The sequence below is a fragment of the Melanostigma gelatinosum genome (genome assembly GCF_949748355.1).
Source record: "Melanostigma gelatinosum genome assembly, chromosome: 11".
NCBI lineage: Eukaryota > Metazoa > Chordata > Actinopteri > Perciformes > Zoarcidae > Melanostigma > Melanostigma gelatinosum.
This window is the reverse complement of record NC_136644.1, coordinates 9909913-9933144: the sequence shown is the minus strand read 5'-3', so window position 1 is coordinate 9933144 and position 23232 is coordinate 9909913. Positions and strand designations below refer to the sequence as shown.

At 42.9% G+C, this 23232-nt stretch overlaps 1 protein-coding gene across 1 annotated transcript; it reads right to left on the bottom strand.

Moving 5' to 3' along the window:
- Nucleotides 1-395: 395 nt before the first annotated feature.
- LOC306784717 (uncharacterized protein) lies at nt 396-21803 on the bottom strand. The gene is made up of 14 exons (XM_079278813.1): nt 21666-21803; nt 15660-15705; nt 14644-14791; nt 14467-14524; nt 11368-11449; nt 10890-11005; nt 8322-8490; nt 5227-5351; nt 4795-4878; nt 4537-4566; nt 4358-4408; nt 4022-4234; nt 3109-3210; nt 396-533 (listed from the first exon to the last, which is right to left on the bottom strand). The coding sequence occupies exons 2-14, from the start codon at nt 15703-15705 to the stop codon at nt 462-464; spliced, it is 1296 nt and encodes a 431-aa protein (XP_079134939.1). The 5' UTR covers nt 21666-21803; the 3' UTR covers nt 396-461.
- Between the last annotated feature and the right edge of the window lie 1429 nt (nt 21804-23232).

Below are 23232 nucleotides of genomic sequence, written 5' to 3'. Positions count from 1 at the left end.
TTGATTTTTTTGGTTTTCCTGGCTAATCAGATGAATCAAATTTATTATTATCAGAATAAAAAGAGGAAGATTGGAATCAGTGGAAAATGTAGATAGAAACGACAATCATGTGCCATGATGAGGTCTCTTCATCGTTTGGTTAACTGAGCCAGCCCTGTTTTTAGGATTTACTCATCAGATGTTGATATTACATTTCTAATTCACATGCTGACACTTCAAGATAATACCCAATGTCTTTGTCTCCTCACTGGCTAGGTCGGTAGATTTTGTTCCAGTCAGAAATAATAACGCATTATCTTCAGTTAGTTAGGGGGTTAAATGATCAAGGGAAAAGGAGACAAAGAATACAATCTGTCTAAATGCTGTCCATTGTTTCCACCTGCACCTGGTCCCAGATGCCCCCGGTAGCATCCAGGTGAGGATGGACTGGGGGGGGGAAGCTGCTCCAGGAGTCAGCGTCCCTACAGGAAGTTGGTGGAGTTTTTGGATGCGTCGATCTTGAACTTATAGGCACCATCAGAGGAAGCTTCAGCCTGGGGGGGGGGGGGGGGGGGGATAAAATGTAATGTTTATGTCCACATACATCTGAACACATTTGACAATGCCTTTTTTCTTTCACTATTTCTTGTATATGTTTTGCCAGATATAGTTGCGAGTGCATTGGGAGGGTGGAGCTTGCCCGACATTTGTGCATGCAGAGCAGAAATGCCTGGCAACCCCCGCGCTGGGTGACCGTCTGAAGGAAGCATCTATCTAAGTAGAAATCTACGGTTCACCACCAACCACCTCACATTTCAAAATGGTCCTCCCCTCTCAGCGACAGACCCGCTGAGTAACCAACTCTGATCATCCGCAGCTCTATTCTGAGAGACGTGTTTCCCAGGAGACACAGAGCCACAGTCACATGCATTCCTGTGGCCAGACTGGTCGACATTCAATCCTATTCGACGCTTCTTTGGCATCTGGTATTGTCCCTACCAGCTTCAAAACTGCCTCAGTCACCCCCATCCTCAAAAAGCCTGGCCTGGACATTGATGACCTCCACAACCACCGGCCGATCTCCAACCTTCCCTTCCTCAGTAAGACTCTGGAAAGAGTAGTCGCCGGCCAACTCCATCTCCACATGTCCAACCATGAGCTCTATGAGCCCCTCCAATCCGGCTTCAGACTCCAACACAGCACGGAGACCGCCCTCATTAAGATCATCAACGATCTCCTCATTGCTGCTGACTCTGGCCGCCTCAGCATCCTCATCCTCCTGGACCTCTCTGCAGCATTTGACACTGTCTCCCATACCATCCTCCTCAACCGCCTATCTGACCTTCTAGGGGTCACTGGCATCGCCCTCTCCTGGTTTTCATCCTACCTCCATAACAGGGAACAGTTTGTTTCCATCAACGGCTCTATTTCCCCCCCAGCCCCAGTCAATCATGGCGTGCCCCAAGGCTCTGTGCTTGGCCCCCTCCTCTTCACCATCTACATGCTCCCCCTCGGCAAGATCATCCGCCATCACGGACTGAACTTCCACTGCTATGCTGATGATACTCAAATCTATCACAGTACTACTCCATCCTCCCAGTTCCCCCCTCAGTCCCTTGTCAACTGCCTGTATGAAATAAAAACCTGGATGTCATCAAATCTCCTCAAACTCAACACCAAGAAGACAGAGCTCATGGTTGTGGCACCCAAGGCGCTGCTCCGGAAGGTTGGTGACTTCATCCTCGAGGTTGACGGCTGCTCCATCTCCCCATCTCCTGAAGTCCGCAACCTGGGTGTCATCCTGGACTCCACCCTTTCCTTCGAGTCCCACATCAAGTCCGTCACCAAAACTGCCTTTTTCCATCTCAGGAACATTGCCAGACTCCGACCGTCACTCTCGGAGTCTGTTGCTGAAACCCTGGTCCATGCGTTTGTCACCTCCCGCTTGGACTACTGCAATGGTGTCCTGTTCGGGGTACCCAACAAAACCCTGGACAGGCTCCAGTATGTACAACACTCTGCTGCCAGGGTTCTCACGCACACAAAGCCCTGGCAGCACATCACCCCCACCCTCATCAACCTCCACTGGCTCCCGGTCAAGTCCCGCATCTCATACAAGATCCTCCTCCTCACCTACAAGTCCCTCCATGCCCATGCCCCCCAGTACCTATCGGACCTCCTCCGCCCACATGCCCCTCCCCGGAACCTGCGGTCTTCAGACTCTGGCCTGCTTACCACCGCCCGCACCAAACTGCGAACCTTCGGGGACAGAGCTTTCAGTGTGGCAGCCCCCACCCTCTGGAACTCTCTCCCTGCGGTGATCCGCAACATCTCCACTCTGGACGCCTTCAAAAGGGCCCTCAAGTCCCATCTGTTCGCCAAGGCTTTCGGCCCCTAGTTTACTTGTTTTGTTTTTCTGACTGTTTGTCTAAACTGTTTTTTTTACTCTTGTAAAGTGGCCTTGGGTCCCCTGAAAGGCGCTATATAAATTAAAGTTATTATTATTATTATTATTATTATTTAATGCTGTTGGCTAAAGATAAGCGTAAATACAGTAAGATTGTTATTCACATCCGCAGTTATGACTTCCGCTTACACCCTTTGGAGCTCACTAGAATGAATCAAAGACAAAGTGGGACTCCGTAGTTTTCTCTGGCCCCCTCCCAAACCTGACCAATGGTGAAATGTTTAGCCGCATGACATCATTGATGGCTCCGGATGGAGCGGATCTCATATCTAGAAATCTGACCCAGTTAATGGACCTACACCATGAGTTCAGACCAGGAAGCAGAGCTGCAGTCTTCCATTAGAGCAGTTACTACACCCCCAACCTAAATTGTAACTCATTTGAAAGCCTGGCTTTGAATCTTTCACAGCCAAACTGGAAAACAACTAACACCAATTATATTTGTTATAGCGTACCACACTCTGCTGTTTGATACAATATCAAATCTCTTTCACAAAAAACTGCCAATAAAATAGCATGTCTTCACTGTTAGAAACAGCCAGCGCCTTGGAACGAATAGGGCTCAGTAACATGACATATATATTTCTAGAATATCCCGAAAGTTACCTATGATCTCTTTCTTTTGGTGGGAACTGTCTCTCTCTGACAGTGTGTGTGTGTACCTGTTGTGTGGTAGGCAGCAGTTGGTCGGCAGGTGAGGAAACAGGTTCACTGGCAGCTGCTGGTGGTGCAGCGCTATACATGACTGGAGCTGGAGCATAGCCCTATGGAGCACACACACACACACACACACACACACACACACACACACACACACACACACACACACACACACACACACACACACACACACACACACACACACACACACACACACACACACACACACACACACACACACACACACACACACACACACACACACACACACACACACACACACACACACATTGGTTTTATCTTATTTGAACAGTTGATTGATTCCCTGACACCTCTGTTGAGGACTTTGTGTCCTGCTGAACGACTCAATGTAGTTTTGCACAAGAGCAAACATGTTTGTATGTGACCTAACAGATTTATCTTGATCACAGATGCCCCCCTTTGTCCATGCAGCAACAGAGGTTGGGGCTACTGAGTCATATCAACACTAAACTGCATTCAATGATTGGCAGGTTTCAAAATTCATAAATCTAGAGGAACTAGAGCTGTTTCTTTGTTTTCCTGCATCACATCCAATCCACATTGTCTTTTTGTTTCAGCCTCCTCCGGGGGAAACATGGCTACGAGTGTCTTGCAGTGTGTTCAACCTGAAAAGGAATATTGACACAAAATGACAGTCTGCTGCTCATTGAAACACACCGGTGTGCAGACCCGATGTACATTATTGATGCTGCACTGAAGACCCAGCTGAAAATAACAGATTCCATTTTGTCCACTTGTCCATTATCAGATGAAAAGCTAGGGTATGTTTCAGAACTTGAAGTTTGTAAACTCCAACAGTTAAAAGGCCAGAACAAGGTGAAATATTGAATTGACCAGCATTCCATTTAGGAATTTAGTCAGTTAAAGAGATACCATTGGAGCTGCAGGTCCGAGGGCGTAGTCGCCTGGTGGTGGGCCGTTCCATTGTGGAGGCTGGGCAGGACCAGCTGGACCAGCAAGAGGGTAGGCAGGGTTCTGGGGAGGGTAGGCAGGGTTCTGGGGAGGGTAGGCAGGGTTCTGGGGTGGGTAGGCAGGGTTCTGGGGTGGGTAAACAGGGTTCTGGGGTGGGTAGGCAGGGTTATACCCCTGCAGACAGAGACAATCAGGAATTAGATTGTGAAATAGTGAGGGAGGAAGTAAGAATGAAAACTGATTACAACTAATCGTCCACTGTTGACCAAGTTTATCCATGCTTGGTGTGTTACTAACTGTTGATGGTGGGGGACCAGCGGTTGGAGGGGGAGGATGGAATGTAGGATCCTAAACAGGAATACACACACACACACACACACACACACAGAGAGAGACATGTACACAAGAATCAATATACAAGTTATAGGTTGTGCAAATAGATATATACTCTGTATATTATGTACTGTCTTATGTACCATGTTAGGGTCTGGGCCGTGGTAGTACGCCTGCAAACAGAATAAACACACCCACATTCTTTAATTTGGAAAATAAACATCAAGAAATCAACCCCAGATTCACGCAGCGACATCAGTATGAACACGACGAACACACACAACATATAGCCTTTGTGGACTAATAAAGTTGTATTGAATTGAAGTGAATATAAGGACATGTTTATGAAGTAAGAACATCCATGAATTCATAAAAAAAAGTGAAAGTGTGGATAATCTCACCACTCCCGGTTGTCCAGGAGTGTTGTAAGAAGGACAAGGTCCCACAGGACCACCGGGAGGAGTATGGACTGCAACTGGTGTGGACTGGAGAGAGAGAGAGAGAGAGAGAGAGAGAGAGAGAGAGAGAGAGAGAGAGAGAGAGAGAGAGAGAGAGAGAGAGAGAGAGAGAGAGAGAGAGAGAGAGAGAGAGAGAGAGAGAGAGAGAGAGAGAGAGACGATGAAGCAAATCATTGTTTCGGATCGATCATTTGTTGAATATTTTCTTTGATGAAATAAAAGTATTTTAAATGTCAGAAACTAGAGAAAAATCCAATAACTTCTGTTGTTCACACAAACAACCCCAAAACCCGACGAGATATTCAGTCCACACTTGTCTGAGAAAGAAAGCAGGAAACCAGATAGAGTCGTACTTGCTGTGACTGCTGTTAGTACCTGCAGCGGTGCAGCGGTGGAGGGTTTCTTTTTGAAAATCTTCTTCCGACAGCAGCAGCAAACCCCAACAGGGATGCCGAGCAGTAAGAGCAGAGCCAAGAGAGGGTTTCCATCCTCAGGATGGTCTGCAGTGGAGAAGAGTGTGTGTGTGATTAGGTCTGTACCTGTGACATTATAGATATAGGACATTATCTTCATCCAAGAGCAGTAAAGGCAACACCAATGACTTTCACTGTTTTGGCCCATTGACTATTAACGTAGCATTACCCTACCCTATCTGAAAGGTACCTATGACTATCTTTTCTGAAAAATGTGTGTGCGACAGTACATATTCTGCCATTTCCCCCCATAATTCAGCACCAGCAATGGGTTGCCAGATAACTTGTTTGGTTATTCTCTCTTCATTTTGGCATGCTGTTTACAGTCACCAGCACCAGGTACTCATTTGGCTTCTCTCCTCCCACTTCAGAAACTTCCCGCTGCTTTCATTGTGAATACTGGTTGGCAGTTAGTCATTCGGCTATTCTCGTCTCACTTCAGCAACCTCATGCTATTTCTGGTACCGGCACTGGGTTGCCAGTTAAACCTTCAGCGAATAACCTCATCTCAACATTCTCTTTCCGATTCCGTTACAGCAGGGGTGTCCAAACTACGGCCCGCGGGCCAAGTACGGCCCGCGGTCCATTTTTAATTGGCTCGCAGCAACTTCTAAAAATATAATGTAATATGGCCCACACTTGAAACTTGCGCTTGACTGTATTGTACTTCTTAGTTTCACCACTAGGTGGAGATACTGTGTTGAACAAGGCAGCTTCTCCACAAAATAAGAGCAATCAAAGAAACATTACTTTCCACAGACACCGCACAGCTGTTAATTTGTTTGCGGGGAGTTGACGATCATTTCTGCATTCGGAGCTGCTTGATTTTAGGAGTCTAAAGAGCACAACAACAGGTAAGGACATGTTTGAAGCGGTGTCAGATGCAATTGACAAGATGGGACAAGCTGTGTGGAGTTATAACAGATAGGGCTCCAGCTATGAAAGGCGAGCGCAAGAGAGCGGAGGTGAGGCTGTTAAAATGCAGCGTATCACCCACCAACAAGCCCTCTGTGCTCAGACAGTCCAGCTCGGCGATGTGATGAACACGGTTGTGAAAACTGTCAACATAATTCGAGCACGAGGGCACTCTACGCAACTTCAATGTTGCACACTTCCCCACGCAGTCCGAAGTCAAATGTGCTTTTCCAAAGGCCAACCTTTCTGCTAAAAGGGGGAAATACGTGTCCGTGATAACGTCTCTCATGACAGAACTCAGTCAGTGCTTAGTGGCGGCTGGTCAATAGAGGGCGATAGGGCGCCGCCCCACCTTGAGCCACAACAAATAAAATGAATAATAATAACAATAATAAACGATACAATTTGTCAATATTTGTGTTTTTGAAATATGGAATCACCCAGTAATATGTGTAAAATATGATATCTGCGGTAAATATATGCTTTTCCTGAATGTCCTCTCTGCATGTGCACGTCTCAGCAGCGCTGGAGAAACTGCCCAAAAGAGCAGTGAAGCAGTTTAGCCAATTGCTGATTAAAGATATAAATGTGTGACATACAATTTAGCCAATCAGCGCCCTCAAATAGATTCAGCTTGGGGCAGAATCGATTCGGGGAGTTGACGATCATTTGGGGTTCTGCCCCAAGCTGCGCGTTCCCGTCCGGACGAGTCTCTACAGGCGGGCGCGAGCTCCAGCGCGAGCACTACTCCTCCAAGACCCGTTTGAGAGGAGAACTTTGAGGAGAACCTGCAGTGCTGATATCAGATCAACCTGACCTCACAATCAGACAGCAGACTAGCAGGAAAGGGAAGCAGTACATGCGAAGCTACCAGCTGTAAATAAGATGTCCTGACGTGTTTGTCAAAGTGTTATTTTCTGCTTTTTTTCATGTTGGAATAAATGTTAAATATTTAACTGCAAAGTAGCAATACGTGTTTGATACCTTCATTTATTTAGCATTAAATCATACTGGGATGTTTGCTGAAATTGATTGGATGTGGCACAGCCCTACCTAGAACATGTTCCACCAGCTGCCATGGCTTTCAATATGTTTCTCTCATTGAGAGAGACATCGAGCTGTTCTCAACTCCCTTCTATTTGAATAATGAGTCTGTTCGGCTCAACATACGTGAGCAAACATCTCTGTTAAATCTGAACAAAAGCACATTGGGAACCAAATTTGATTGATTTTGCTCACTTTAACACACTAGGGGTGAGGCGATCGGACCTGAGTGGCCCAGCCCTTGGTATATTTTTCTGTATGTGGCCCTCAGTGAAAAAAGTTTGGACACCCCTGCGTTACAGGCACCTGTTTTGCCAGTTTCTCATTCGATCCCCTCATTTCACCAACGTCTCCCTATTTCTGTTAACACCACTGTGATGTCAGGTTCTCACTTCAACTCCAAATAACCCCAGTATCTTCTGAACAGTTCAAAAAGGCCATTACTAGTTCCCTTGAACCCATCACCTATTTCCGGCCTAAACACAGTTGGTTTTGGGGCTTTATAAGGACGGAAAATAGTTCTGTAATAATTGACCTACCAACCTTCAGCTATTTTCAGCCATTAATACCCCTTTGGTTTATTTTTTTTGTTGGTGCAAATTGCATGAAGCTGCAGGTTTTAAGAACTTTTGTTGACATTGTTGTGTTTTTTTTGCTCCTTGATATAAATAGTTAGCCTCGCTGACTTTTCCACAAGCCGGTCCTATAAATGTTCCACAACAAAAGCTTTGCTAAGAAGTGAATGGATTTTGTCCACTGAAACGCTAAATGGCTCTTAATTTGAAATGGATACGGGAAGTGTTGAGTATGTATTAACGGCATAATCCAGAAAACAGAAATGTAGCAGGGCAAACTGGAGCAGATCAAACAACGAGGAGGCTTCATACTAAAATATGACCAAACATGCTTGTCAAACAGAATGAGAGAGGAATAAAGGCCTGTCTGTAATATAAGCCTGCTTCAAATGAAGGACGGGTACCCTCTGCACTTGAGCTAATTAAAGGCCATTTTGAAAATGTACGGCACATGGGGACCCACCTGTCAGGTCCATCCTGGTGACAGACACCACCCGGTCGCTCCGGTCTATTAGGGTGTAATGTCCCACATCACTGTAGTTCATGTTCATGATCTCGATTTTTGTGGATTGGGTCTTAACCCGGTCCCAATAATTCGGCAGGTCCTGGGACACCCGAGCCCCGTCGTGCACCTGAGGGAGACAAACTTCTGTTAGAGCAGCGGTTCCCAAACCTTTTAGGCCACGCACCCCCTTCTACATCCCGACCGGGTTCACGCACCCCCAATCCCCCACACCTTAAAAAAAAGAAGCAACAGAGCCTATTTATCAATCGGACCAATGAGAGAACAGTTTGCTCGCGCGTGGCGTTTGTTTACAATATTTAGTCCACTGTTAAATGTTGCAGTGTGAGCACAAACCGAACAAAGGGGCAACTGCAACATTGTATCATATTAATCCCTGAATCAGAACAAAGCAAACGAACTGAAGGTGTGACAACGCCCTGAAACACTGCAACAAAGTTTCAATAACTTTCAGTTACACAAGGCGTCACTTTTAAAGAGCAATAAGGATGGCGAGGACACACGCACAGGCTCAGAGGCAGATTGCATCTCATTTAATTTACAATTAACCATACATAGAATGAGACTGCAGTTGTTTTGGGCTGTTTTGTAACTCCTCCAATTTCGATATAAAAAATGTAAGGGGCTTTTGACTTGCACTGGCATGCTTGGTGTTCAGGTGGCGACGTAAATAAGAGGGCTTCAGACAGATGTTAGCCAGAACCTCACTGCACACCACGCACTGTGGCTTTGGGCAATCTGCGTTGCCAATCCAAGTGAAGCCCAGACAGACACAGATCATTTATCATATTTCCTCTTTTTTCACCTTGACTCTGCGATGGGCCTATGTGCTCCCCATTTGTCTGTGCTATCCCTTCCTCCTTTTCAGTCTCCTCTGTCTCATCTTTCTCTGACTCCCGTTCGATTTCTTCTCCCGGTCTCTCCCCAACGCACCTCTCCGTTCCTCTCGCCTCCGATTCCCCTCTCTCTCTCTCTTTGTCCCTCTCCTCTTTTACGACTGATAGCTTCAGATGTCCCACCTGATTTCAGACAGTTTATCATATCTGCATGAATGTTGCTGAATGAATGAAGTTAGCTGTTAGCTGAGGTTAGCTGCACAAGCTAGGCTAGCTAGTGTACGTAAAAGACAGTCTGGCGGCAGGAGCAGAAGTGCATTTATTTATTAAATTGTACGTTTTTAATTTTAAATTAAAATCTTACAAAGGGGATTTTTATAATTCATGTAACCGAGCGTCTTGGGTTTGTGTATAAGGACACTTATCATACAGTAATAACTGGAGTCGGGAGATTAGACATCTTGTATCAGCCCACGGCTACTCTCTTTATTATTGTTTTCTCCTTTGGCCAGAGGGGGCGGGGGTTGCGCCATCGCTACGGCAACCCTCAAGGGACATATCATCATCAACACCAGAACGACAAACATGAGACAGTCTGTTCCATTCAGGTTTTCATTTTGTGAAAATTATATTTAATATTAATTATTACACCATTAGACCACCATTACATTTTTCCTCTCGCGCACCCCCTGGAGGCAGCTCCAGCACCCCCAGGGGTGCGCGCACCACACTTTGGGAATCCCTGTGTTAGAGCATCACTCTGCATTTCCCTCTGAATCACAACTCATTTCTTTCCAGCTCTGAAAACGTAAATCAAATGTGTAAGTATGTTTCCAATTTGTAAACTGTGTTTTTATTAACGTTCCACCTCTTTTGCACCTCCTAATTTTCTGTAGCCCCGTCTTCCCCTCAGTGTGGCCGCAGAGATTTTGGCTTCTATTTCCTCGTTCTGTTCATTTAATTTGGAAATTGTTAATTGGCAGATGTGCTGAGAGAGAGAGAGAGACCAGAGGGCAAATCGTGTGTTGTATATTGTCTTCTGCAGGTATGTGTCTCCCTTTGTTTAACATTATCATTGCTTTGCTGTCTCTGTTAAGTCACTCCACCCCACGCACTAGTTTACTTTGGCCACTAGGTGTCGCTTTTCCTCTTGTATATCACTTGTCAAGAATTGTTGTTCTAATTTAGCTTTGATGTGTTTCCCTGTCAATTTGAATGGCTCTCTTCTAGTAATGTACGACACAGTAATGTGAAATCCTAAGCTGAGTACATACTGTATTTACTGCATTTAAAGAAAAAGAATGAACACTACCCAGTGTTGTTTTGTACTGCTGAGGGAGCAGATGTGCAGATCGACCAGAAGGCCATTAATGCATTCTATATAGTCTTCTGTGGAATATACACACTGTATATACTGTATATGCTTACACATAGGCAGGCAAGCTAAAGGGGGGGATCCCACTTAGCTGTTTGTATACATGTTAGATATATACAAATATGAGTACAATATTTGAGTACACATAAATACTGAGAGATGAAAACAGGGGTTGTGAAACAAATTGAACCCCCTACTTCTGCAACTTTAACAATGAATCCCCAGGTATTGAATGCTTCCAGCCCTCTGCTCATTTTCATCCATCCATCCATCCATCCTTTCATTCATCTATCTCACCAGTGTAACGTTGACATTCTCCCCAGAGAAGGAGAGGGAAGCGTCGTTCAGGTCAATGCCCTCCAGCTGGATGTAAAGACTCTGTCCTGCTACACACTTGGCATAGTTGTGTCTGGCTGGAACGGAGAGGAGAAGAATAAAGAAACAGATATCGAGAAAGAAAGTCAAGATATGGAGCTGTATTTGTAACAGATGGTAACCAAGCTTAAAAAAAGAAAGAGAAGTCGGTGTTGATAGTACAAGGTGTCCCCCTCATCACCACTGTTTTCTGATGATGATATAAAGAGAGAAAGGTGTTGTGAAATAATCAGGGTGGGTGTTCTAAAAAAACCTGAAATACCCCCTTGCTCAAAGTAATTAATTCTGGGTTTTACCGACAACCTTCTACAGCATGTTACTTACACTCACTTTAAAGCTGTGTTCTCAAAGAAACATAAGTTACAGCAACCAAAGCTGAAATAGGGCTGAGCTAACTCACGTGTGACGGCTACTTTAACGGAGGAGATTTCTTTATTCCAGTAGTCTTTCTGGGTGTACGTCCCCTGGTCCTTATAGGTCACCTAACGAAAAGAAAACCATCATTACCAGCCATGACGTCTCCATCCCTGATTCGTCACACTCACTATCACGTGACCCGTACCCGGAAAAAAAAAAACAGGCAGGGCGACCAGTGAAGGAAATTTGAGTGTAGAACTGTGTTTAGAAGTTATAATAAAAGTGTTTAATGATTCATATTTAAGAATTCATAATTAGTCATAATCATAAGGGTTTTGGGAAATGCATAATTAAGATAAGCATAAAGTGCTTTAGGATTAGTAGCTAAAAGTAGAACTAAAGACATGAAGCTTTTGCCAAAGTTGCAAAGTCTTATCTATTATATGGAATGATTATCATAGAGGGATTAAGCAATAACTGAGTCATTGAATGCGTTAAAGAACTCAGGGACAGAAAGACAGACGGGCGAATACACTCCTGGAAGTTAGCCAATAGAAATTGGGATAGACGGAAGGGGAGGAGTTTCGAACGGATATGAGGGCGGGAATAGAAAGACTTTTTCTTCCTCTGTTGGTGTCGTTCCCAGGGAACGGATGTGTCTCCTGGGACCAGAGGGAGTTTTTTGCAAAGTGGGTTAAAATAGTGTCATATTTCATGGGAGTATGTACTTCAGTGTATAATTGTACTTGCATCAGTGGGATTAAATTCCTTTTAATTGTAAACCAGTTTTGGTAGAGTTATTATCGCAGCGTGTCCACTGTAAACAGCAGCTGGCCATGCGCTCTGGCCTTCTCGCTATGGGGTGAGATCCAGCCCCCACACCAGTAATTCATTTCAACATGGATAACTACTTTCAAGCGTTGCTGCTAGCACAGGGATTCCCAAAGTGGGGTGCGCGCACCGCTGGGGGTGCGCGAGCTGCCTCTAGGGGGTGCGCGAGAGGAAAAATGTAATGGCGGTGCAGTCCTGTCTCCTAAAAATTACGTTCCCCAAAAACTAAAATGCATTCTCAATTACGTTTTACCACGAACGTATTTTCTCCCTGATTACGTTTGTGTTTGACGTACAAATACACTTCTCATCAACATATCTTTGCCATACTCTAGTCTTTATTATTTTTCTGTGATCTGCCTCGCCTCTACCCCGCCACCCACGAGTTATTGACCCGCGGCCTGTTCCGAGGGCTGACAGACCCGACGATCGGGTGCCTCACGGCGGGGACGGCTGGAGACCTCGCGTCCCGGCGCCAACGGGTGAGCGCCGGCCACTCGGAACCATAAAACCAAGTCCCGGATTTCACCCGGGGGACATTCTGGAGGTATTGTGACCGGGTGATGTGCCTCGTTGCTGGGGAGGTATGAGCCGAGAGTGGCGGGGTGTTATGGAGGTATATATTACAACTCGGTGTTGTTCCCGTGCGTGGATGAGCGCATTTCTGCCGAAGACAGGCGGCGTGTTGTGGTGGTATTCTGACTGCGTAATAGGGAGAAGGAGAGGCGGTGGTGGAGAGGGAAAAATGTTAAAGAGATGGTGGAATGTATGATTGGAGAGAGCGAAGCGAAAAAGTTGGACGTGATCCGGATGCAACAACACTGTGTCGCGCGCATCGATGCTTTGTCCGAAGACATCCTGGCTACATTGGTCGGTCGCGTGAAGAAGAGTGAGTTTTACTCTCTGCAAGTAGACGAGTCTACAGATGTGGCCAATCTGGCCAATCGTCCGTTACCTTCGTAACGTTACGTCCGTTACCTTTTCGAAGGCACGGTGCAGGAAGAGTTTTTGTGTTTTTTATCTTGTAAACAAACGCCACGCGCGAGCAAACTGTTCTCTCATTCGTCCGATTTTTATGCGGCTCTGTTGCTTTTTTTTTTTAAGGTGTGTGTGTGTGTGTGTGGGGGGGGGGGGGTGCGTGAACCCGGTCGGGATGTAGAAGGGGGTGCGTGGCCTAAAAAGTTTGGGAACCGCTGTGCTAGCACAACAGCTAGCAGCTGCTGTGCAGTAAAAGTCTGCATTTCTGTGGAGGAATCAGCTGTTATTGGAGCGATTAGTGAGCACCGTGACCAGCGGCGTCATCAGCCCTATTAAGTGGCCAAGCCAGTTAGCCGTAAATGCTATTCAGAGCTACGAGTTACAACAACAACAGTTATTGCCTCGTTGCTTTTAGATTCTAATGAGAAGACACGCTGCTTCGTTTTACTTCTTCCGTTTGGTAGCCTTGAGAGACCTTAGTCTGTAAGTATGTCTGTATGAAGCATGAAAAGATGTACGACGATATATTATATTCGCTAATGCTAATCGCGGTTAGCATTTCCCCATTGGCGGTAATGTTAAAATTAGCTTAGAAGCTAGCGAGTCGGACATGTTATGATGTTCAGAGAAGAAGACAACTTTAGTACTGTTAAAAGCATCTTGCCGTTCAATGGGGACACCTGCGGCTTATAGACAAGTGCGGCTTATTTATGTATACTTTATTTTTTCTTTTAAAAATTAGCAGGTGCGGCCTATATATAGGTGCGCTCTATAACCCGGAAATTACGGTAGATATAAACGTTTCTTAGTTATAGGTCATCATTCACTAATGAAAGCCTAGCTATGAATATTATATTCCATTACTGCCAGTACATTTGCCAAAATCCTACACACTGTTTCTTTACAATAAGATAGAAGATAATATAAGTTTGCAGACACACACATACTTCCATACACTAATGGCAGAGGATGCTGTCCGACCTGCTCGTCAGGATGTAAACGGATCCTTATTCACACACACACACACACACACACGCACACGCGCACACACACACACACACACACACACACACACACCGATGGCACAGCAATTTCGGCTGCAGTATCGTGTTTGATCCGGTGATCAAACGGTAGATCTTCCTATTATTGGAAGACCTGTGGCGCCACAGCCGCCTCAATAATCAATACAAGTAGAATAAGAAAGGAAGCAAAAATAGAATTTGTGCTAGCGCAGTGAAAGACAAAGCTACGAGGTAAAGTGACTTATTACATCAAATGTAGACTTTAGATTGAATTCATTAATTCAGACTTGATACAAATATACTTTGGTTACCTTGTCAATGTACCAGCGTCGGTCAGTGCCTGTACCCGACACCCTGCCTCTGGTCATCCTGTAGGACAGACACAAATAGCCACATGGAAATCAACTGCAACAACACTGGAAGCAACTCTCAGCTTCCCTCCATGACCATCATGTCAGAACACGGGCGTGTCCCTGAATGATTCTGACCTGATATGGCCCTTCTCCCAGTACGTAAAGGTCTTGGCAGGGTAATCAGCTGGAGTGAACTCCAGCCTGTCCGCACTCTTAGGCAGGTGGATCTTCAGCTGCCGACCGTGGGCCAAACGCTCATGGATGTCATGGACAAGATAGGAGTCTGAAACCAAAGCAGGGGGAGAAAGAAAACGAGGCAGTGTGCACGCTGTTAAAACATGGTGTTGAAAAAAACATGTGAAACTAAAGAAAACATTCGCAGTTAATATTTCTAAATGATGACACAAAAATTGCAACATACAATGTGATCATCTCAAATTGCTAAGGGAGGTGTACGCAACAATGCACATCCATCAAATAGTGTATATAGAAATCTGACAATTTCTCGTGAAAACTGTCCTTTCTAGTCAAATACTACATTTAGTGGCTTTTACTGACCTGTTTTTACAACAGACATCTTTGACTCCTAACAGCAAAAGATGCACAGGTGTTCAATAAAACCTGATCTTTCTTTTGGAGTTGTGTTTGTGTCCACCAACAACGACTCTGTTATTGCCACGAGGCCCGCGGGGCTACATGTAACATATAGGTTGCTTCCAGTGTTGTTGCAGTTGATTTCCATGTGGCTTCTTTACTTTTCTTATTCATGCTTTTTTTGTTCTGCACAACTATTGTGAAGTTCACAAAGAAACTGTAAACGAACAAAAGCATAACAAAAGCATGCTCTCCAGTACGACAGAGACTTCAGTCCAGCGGAGCTATGAGTGTGAGAACAGACAACAACAAAGCCGAGTGAGAGACGTGTGTAGGCCAAATTTATTGACAAATAATCGAGTGAAACTCTGATTTATTTTGATTTATTACAATACGTCGTATTTTCTGTAACTAAGAAACCAATCTACTTCCTGTTTACACCGGCACCTGCATGCCCAGTGCAAGTGAATAGTCATGTGATATTGATTTTCAGGCGTGGACCGAGACTGAGATCACACCTTTCAAAGACAGCACGGGAGAAAAGAGATGCTACTCACCCACACCGAGAGCAGTGGCCAGCAGGATCACGACACTCCACATCATCTGCAGACGAGACACAGAGGAGATTACATTGGTTCACTTTAACGGAACTGTCAATAAATGTGCTGTGAAACCTTAACAATCAGTGAAAAGAGGCTACAAAGGGCCTGATCTGGATCATTTTCTGTGGGTTCATCTCTACCCGTCTCATTATTTGATTCAGCATTATTATAGAACAAGACTTAAGAGTGAGCAGCCGTGCTGCAGCTCTGTGAGCTAAATGCTAACATCAGCCCGCTAACATGCTCACAATGGTACACATACAGATTTTTAGCAGCTATATAATTGTCCCTTTTTACGTTGTAGTTTAGCGTGCTAGCACGCTAACATTTGCCAATTAACGCTAAACACTACAGCTGAGGCTGATGGGAATGTCGCAGGTTTTGCAGGTACTTGGTCATATATTTAAATTGCTGACCCGAAGGTGTACTTCATTTCACAGCAATCAAACCAAAAATGTTATAATATATATAATACATCATAAAAAAACAAGAATGTGGATTGTGATTTTACCTTGGTCGTGCCTGACACCCACTGCTACTATTATTATAATTAGTCACATTTCTATTACTATTACTGCTTTTATTGCCATTATTATTAATATATGAAATTCATTGCTGCTGTTATTATTAGAAGTCATATCCCTTTTCTGTTATCACTCTACTAGTATTGGTGCTACTACTGCTATCTCTGCGCTCATATGTATTATTTATGTCATATGGATCGACTATGCTGTAACAGTGATGTCTATTTTCTGTCAACATGACATCTATCACACCTCTGTCCATCCTGGGAGAGGGATCCTCCTCTGTTGCTCTCTCTCTCTCTCTCTCTCTCTCTCTCTCTCTCTCTCTCTCTCTCTCTCTCTCTCTCTCTGAGGTTTCTTCCATCTTTTGGGTGAGTTTTTCCTTTTCCGATGCGAGGATCCAATAACAGAGAGAGTTGCATGCTGTACAGCTTGTAAATCCCTCTGAGGGGCCAATGTTCTCATTTGTGATTTTGAGCTATAAAAAACAATTTAATTGAAATGTCTATTTCATGATGGCAGTAAAGGAAAACTCAAAGTCATTATCAGACATCCTCTTGGAAACATCTTTGCAAAATTGCACGCCAATCCATCCAAATGTTGAGAGATTTTAGTCTGGACCGGTCCAGCGGCGGACTGACTGACACAGTAGTTTATGAACCATTACTAGTACTCAGGTATTGAGACATGTAGCCTACCACTTTGTTGATTGATTATAATTGAATACAGTTCAATTGATTTGTTTAGCCCAATATCACAAATCACAAATTAGCATCAGAGGGCTTTACATCCTCTGTCCTTGAACCCTCGCATCAGAAGAGGAAAAACTCCCCAAAAAAACTTTAACGGGGATAAAAAAAATGTAAAAAGCGTATTCATGGACCACCTGAAACCCACTGTACATGTACTACCACTTGACAACATAACTGTTAATTTCGTCTTTCTTATAAAACATGCATCAAACTGTGTCAATTTGATGCATGTTTGATGCACACCCTACAAACAAAGGATTGAAAGATCACATGTGAACCAAGGGTACAGCAAAATATGAATTTATACAGAAAAACACCATTATTTTAGAGCTCCCTCTATATTTTTCAAATGAGGCTTTCAGGGTGAAGGTTTGCGAGGTTGGTGACAAAACGTCTTGAGCAGCAACAACAACCGCATGTGTATTGAGGAAATGGATCAGATGATTGATACCGGAGGAAAAGGCCTAATCAACAGAAACACTAGAAACTCCCAACTCGACCAACTAATGGTGTAACTTCAAAAGCATTCGCATGATATGCAGCAGATCTTTGCTGGGATGGTAAAGCAAGAGAAATATGCATTTCGGTCTCCATATACGTTTCTGTAATCCTTTTGTAAAACAACCCCACCGTAATATTGTAACAGACTGTAGTTGATCCAGGATCCATACGGATAGGGCTGCACAATTCATCAAAATGTTGTCAAAATTGCAATATAGGCACAATATTTAGTTTCAGGCGAAATACCATTTTTGATTACTGAATGAAAAAGAAAAACATCTTTGTTTGCTACAGATCCCACCGTGATCATGTTAATATGTTTTTCACTGAAAAGGAGAATAATGATGTAAAAACCCACCAGGTGGAAACGCTAATTGATGCCCCTTTTGTAGGTGATACAGGTCAAAGTGAAACTATAATAAACAAAATCAACAGGGATTTTGGACAATTAATATGACTTATTAACATGAAAAACATTCAGTTAATATGCTCTCTTCAAAGCTAACAGACTCCATTGACAGAAACAGCAGTTTTACCTCGCTGATCATCGAAACACGCTTCATTCAAACTCGACAGGGATCAAATACAAACCCATCAATCAAACTGCTACTTTGGCAGCTGATTGCCAATTGAACTTTACAAGTATCAGGCAGATGTCTTTTTCTAAAGCTTTTATAGCTGTTTTCCAAGATCTCCTGTTTTAGGAGGAAGCAGCTCCTACATTACCTATGTGCATTGCATTGTGGGAAAACAGTGTCCATCAACTGCACATACAAAAAAAAAGAAGAGAAAACGTTTTTTTAGTGTGCATAATAAAGGTATTCTTAATTTTGGTAACATTTCCTGCGGGAACATATTACATATTATATTGTCAAAACTTGCTGTGGATTCGGGTTTAATCTGAAGTCTGGATAAATATTAGCTGTCATGGACACATCCACACACTGTTTCTCCTCATATTGCTGCTACGCAGGATGCCGATGGAACCTCCTTATCTCTCAAACCTCTACTCTGACACGCCAATAAACCACCGTGTTCAAACATTCACACGCGACGCGACACGCAAGAGATAAGATAAGAGCTTCAAAAGGCACTGGACTCATCTATTCATTTCTTCTCCACTCATTTCCTTCATGGAGGTATTTAATAACAGCTTTTTTAAAGTAAATGCTTTAATTCATCCAGTGCAGAAGGTCAAATGAGTCTTTTCCTCTGTTATCTGTCTAGATAACCGGCAAAGCTATCGTGTGCGTTTAAATGTGATAATTTCAAACAGAAAGAGGACTTGTCTTTTGCCCAGTCGGGCTGTGTGCGCTCACTCTGCACCTGTTTGCAGCTCAGCAGCTGCCTTTCTATTCTGAGGAGTGCTGGATCCTAATTTAGCAAAAACTGCATCAATAATATTCCTTAAATTACGCTGCTCTGTAAAGACCATGTGATTTAGATGAAGGACAAACTATAGTCTGGAATGAAAACAATACCATATGAACAATAGGCTGGAAGAAATGGTGATCAACAATTGCAATTGTTTTGTGCATAAGCTAATAATAAAGTAACAAATAAAAACTAAATCACAGCACTTCATTACTAGTGTCCTTTAGGATGGGGGGGCTATGATGTCATCATTCAATTCTTATGTCAAATGATGAGACTGTTTTAATGTGTCATTTAATGTTCAGTTTACATTCAACGGATCCATTCCATATTTAAATTGCAATAGACGATCGATGACTCAATAGTCATGCATGCAGCGTTATGATATCACTGGAGTGCTGTTTGACAACACTGTGTAATGTGTCTTTTTGACATCTTGTTCTGTGTTATTGACAAGTGGTGGATTTGAAAAACAGCTGATGATATAAAGGAAATCAGTTACAGAGCGATTTCTGGGACTAACCCCTCCATCACTTAAGTAACATGTAATTTCGTAAAATGTAGTTTTGGTGAGAAACTTGAATAAATGCAGTTGTTTGAAGGAGATGTTTTCACAACAACATAATTAGATATTAGAGATGAATTATGACCCGTTTACAAAACATCTTTAGAATTGTTGATGGTTTACAGACTTCAGAGCGTTGATGGAAAAAAAGTAAAAAGTAAAATTTAAAAAATGCACCAACACTTTTGCTGGATCCATCTGTAACCATGACACAGACAGGGTAGGAAATTTACATATTGTTTTGGGGGCAATTTTTGCCCCCACTGACTGAAATCCAGGGGCATTTTCAAAAAATGGGGGAACTTTTTGAAACTTGTGAAATAACATTTAACCTTTGTTCAAAATAATAAATATATTTATTTAGGCTTACAGTATATGAGCAATTGTCATCAAATGGCAATAAGACTATTATGCAGTAGTTTACAGATTCAAAGTGTTTTCTTAGATTTTTTAAACAAAAAACAAACATAAATCAGACAATCATATTCAATTTTATTCTTATTTCTTTGTGGTTATTTATTTTTATTATTACATTTTTTGAAACAACTATTAACAATTATTAAGTCAATGATGCCTTGATTACATATGCATCAGTCATTGTATGGAATTATTGAGAAAGATATTTTTGTAGCACCTCAAATATTGTGATATTACCCATTTTTGTCCTGAACTTATGCATGAGTCATTGTGTGGAATTTTTGAGAAAAACAATTTTATAGCACCTTAAAAATAAAAAAATTCAGTTCAGAGTTTTTGCTTAGTAAAATATCTTAATTGACTGTCAGTCAGGTATTATTCATTTTCAGCAACCCTCAAATCAAAGAATAAAGACACTTTAGGTGTATTTTCCCTTTAACTCACGAGATGCAGGTAGCATGTTTTATACTTAATGTGAATATAATTAATTGAATCAAATTTCCATTATGCAATATTTATACTTTGTTGGCATCTTATTCTGAAAATCGGATGTTCGTCTGAAGAAACCGGATGTTGTCTCACGTTAATCTTTCCGTTAACTTTCAAAGTCCTTCGCTCGCTCCCGATCTGCGCTGTTTGAACGAGTTTACCGTGAATTTCAGCATATAGGTGGAGGTGCACTACAATTTAAGTGTCTGCTGAGTTGACCGCAGTAGGTCTTATTAAGAAGCGCTCCGTTTTTTAATTTGTTTAGAAAGTTTGGGGGCATTGTTTGCCCCTCTCCTAGTGATATCGGGGGCAAAATTATATTTCTTAGGGGTATTTTTGCCCTTTGCCCTCGTGTATTTCCGACGCTGGACACAGACCATGTTTCCAGTTTCTGTTCAATGAATGTTGCCACCTCAGCCACATCGGTTTTATTTGTTCTACTCCAGAGCTGCTTCTTGCTTAAATGGGCTTCCACAGTGATCCGATCCGAACCTTGAGTTTTATGACCCTTTGCACCACAAGTTCGTGTTTTTTCCGACAGTACTTGAAGGTCTCACAGGCCCCAGCCCTGAGCAGAGGCGTGTGCCGTCCCCTCTCTATGAGGCCTCACAGTCTGTGTCTGTCTGATAAACATGAACGGAACAAAAACACGGAGGTCTTCGGCTGCCTTTCGTTAGCCGCCTTTAACCATCGTATCTGCAATGTCCAACGTTCAGAGAAAAGGATACATATATATATGCAATGATGATGATGTGTTTACTAATTTACTGGGATGAATAGAGCGAATAGGTGTGGCGCGCGTGCAAGGAGAGGGAAAAAAATAGAAACGGTCGGTTTTCCAAAACCTATGAAGTCCTCGCCCTGAGCGCGCGCCACACAGGAGGGAGAAAAAGGACTTCACGCGCGCCACACAGGAGGGAGAAAAAGGACTTCACGCGCCTTTTAAAACGAGCTCAAATCACATTCGACTACCTTAGCAGGCTCTGATTTTAAAAGCTCCTGTTGAGTGTCGGACACATATGCTGCCGCTTAGCCTGTAGTCACGGCAGGCTCGTAAAAAGCACAAAAAACATCACACAAAAACACACCCCGACTGTTTCCTTTTACCCCTCGATACGGTTCGGTATGAATGCCTGAGAAGCAAAGTAGTTTTCACCGATCATACTGGAGTAATTCGCTTCATTGTCTCTTGTTGAATAGCCAGTCACATATGGATGTGTGTCAAAACGCGCCAGTGTCTTAAGTGTCACCAGTGGACGTTTATGGAGAAACACACCATGTCTCTGTCGAATTCAGCGTGTTGCAAAGCCGCACCCTCCCATTGAAGAGTCTCACTCACCTTATTGTCTCGATAGTCTTGTCGATACAGAGCTCAAAGCACAATGATAGGGTTGGTATATCAGAGACGCAGCGCTGTATCCGACCTAATCAGGCAGACCAGCGAGTGGAGATGAGTGGCCAAGACGTGTTGCCTTCACGGTACTGTCGGAAATATTATGAATGTTCCAGAGGGTAAATCATGCCGAAACACGATCGTTATAAACTGGAAGCTTAGTTTATTATGCCCATTTCTATAGAAGCCCATGGAAGCCCCACTTCCGCCACCAAAAAATAAAAAAGTAAAAATAATGAAGATGAAAAAAAAAAGATAGAAAGTCGACATTTATGAAATAGAAAGTCATAATTAGGAGATAAGAAGTGAGCATGCGCTTCAGTGACGATGCCTTCACAGGTCCCTTCATCCCCTCGTCTTACAATGAAAACAATATGCAATTCTAAATAAGGTAACTGGTGATTTTTGTAAATGTTAGATGTTATATATCATTATAAAGTATTTTAATCAGTCCAATGTTGCAGCTAAACACATTACAAGATTGCTGCAATATCCTTTGTATCGTAGTATTACAGTATGTTGATAAGTAATGCGGATAGTGTACATGTCCACTTAGTTGTCCTCTGTCGTTCAGAAAGGCGCTTCGCTGTGGCGATGCGGGCAGAAGTGTGTTAGCAAAATACAATTTAGAGAATGAAAAAAAACAGCGAGTTTCAAGCATAAGGCTCAGCTGCTGCAACATTAAATGCAATTGAATTACTTGGAAGACAGTGCCACTCTGTGGCTTAAAAAATGAAGGATTCCACATTGCCTCAGAATAATTATACTAGTATTACATCTTTGTGTATGCTCTTTACAATGTCATGTTTTGCTATTTATTCAATACACTTTTTGATGATTTGACTCGGACAGTCAGACATCTAATCTCATTCACATATCACCACACAGTGTGATCTCCAGTAATCCAGAGGTGTTTTGATATCTAGGCGCCTCATCCCCTCACCAGCCACAGACCAGGCGCCTGTGCTAGGTTTACTGGCCCTCATTGACAGTGTATTAACCTGTTGTTACACTGAAATGTTTGGTTACACACATAGTTTCAGTTTGACAGCAGCCTAATTTATTTTGCAGTGGCTCAAATAAAATATAACACAAAAATGACACACTTTGTGCTTTATTACTCTTATCACCATTGGCTTATAATTGTGATAAAACAAAATACTATACTTATACTGTTTCCATCAATGAGCATATTTAAAGTTAATAGGTAATTTATGTGCATGAAAGAGGGATAATCCTGTCTTCAACATCCAACCAAACATGTTATTAAGTCACTACAGTTATCCTGTGTAGTCATAAACTGCCTCACAATGATGCTCCTTTAAAGTATTGAATTTCTTTATAAAATCAGAAAACCAAGTGACTTATTTTAAATATTAAAAGGAAAAAGTAATACAATTAAATGATGCTCCTTTGCTCCTAAATTTAGGAATTTAGAGCATAGTAAATGGTTTTTGTCTTATTTAAACATGGAATTGACTGTCAAGATGCTTGAATACCAAAACAGATTTTA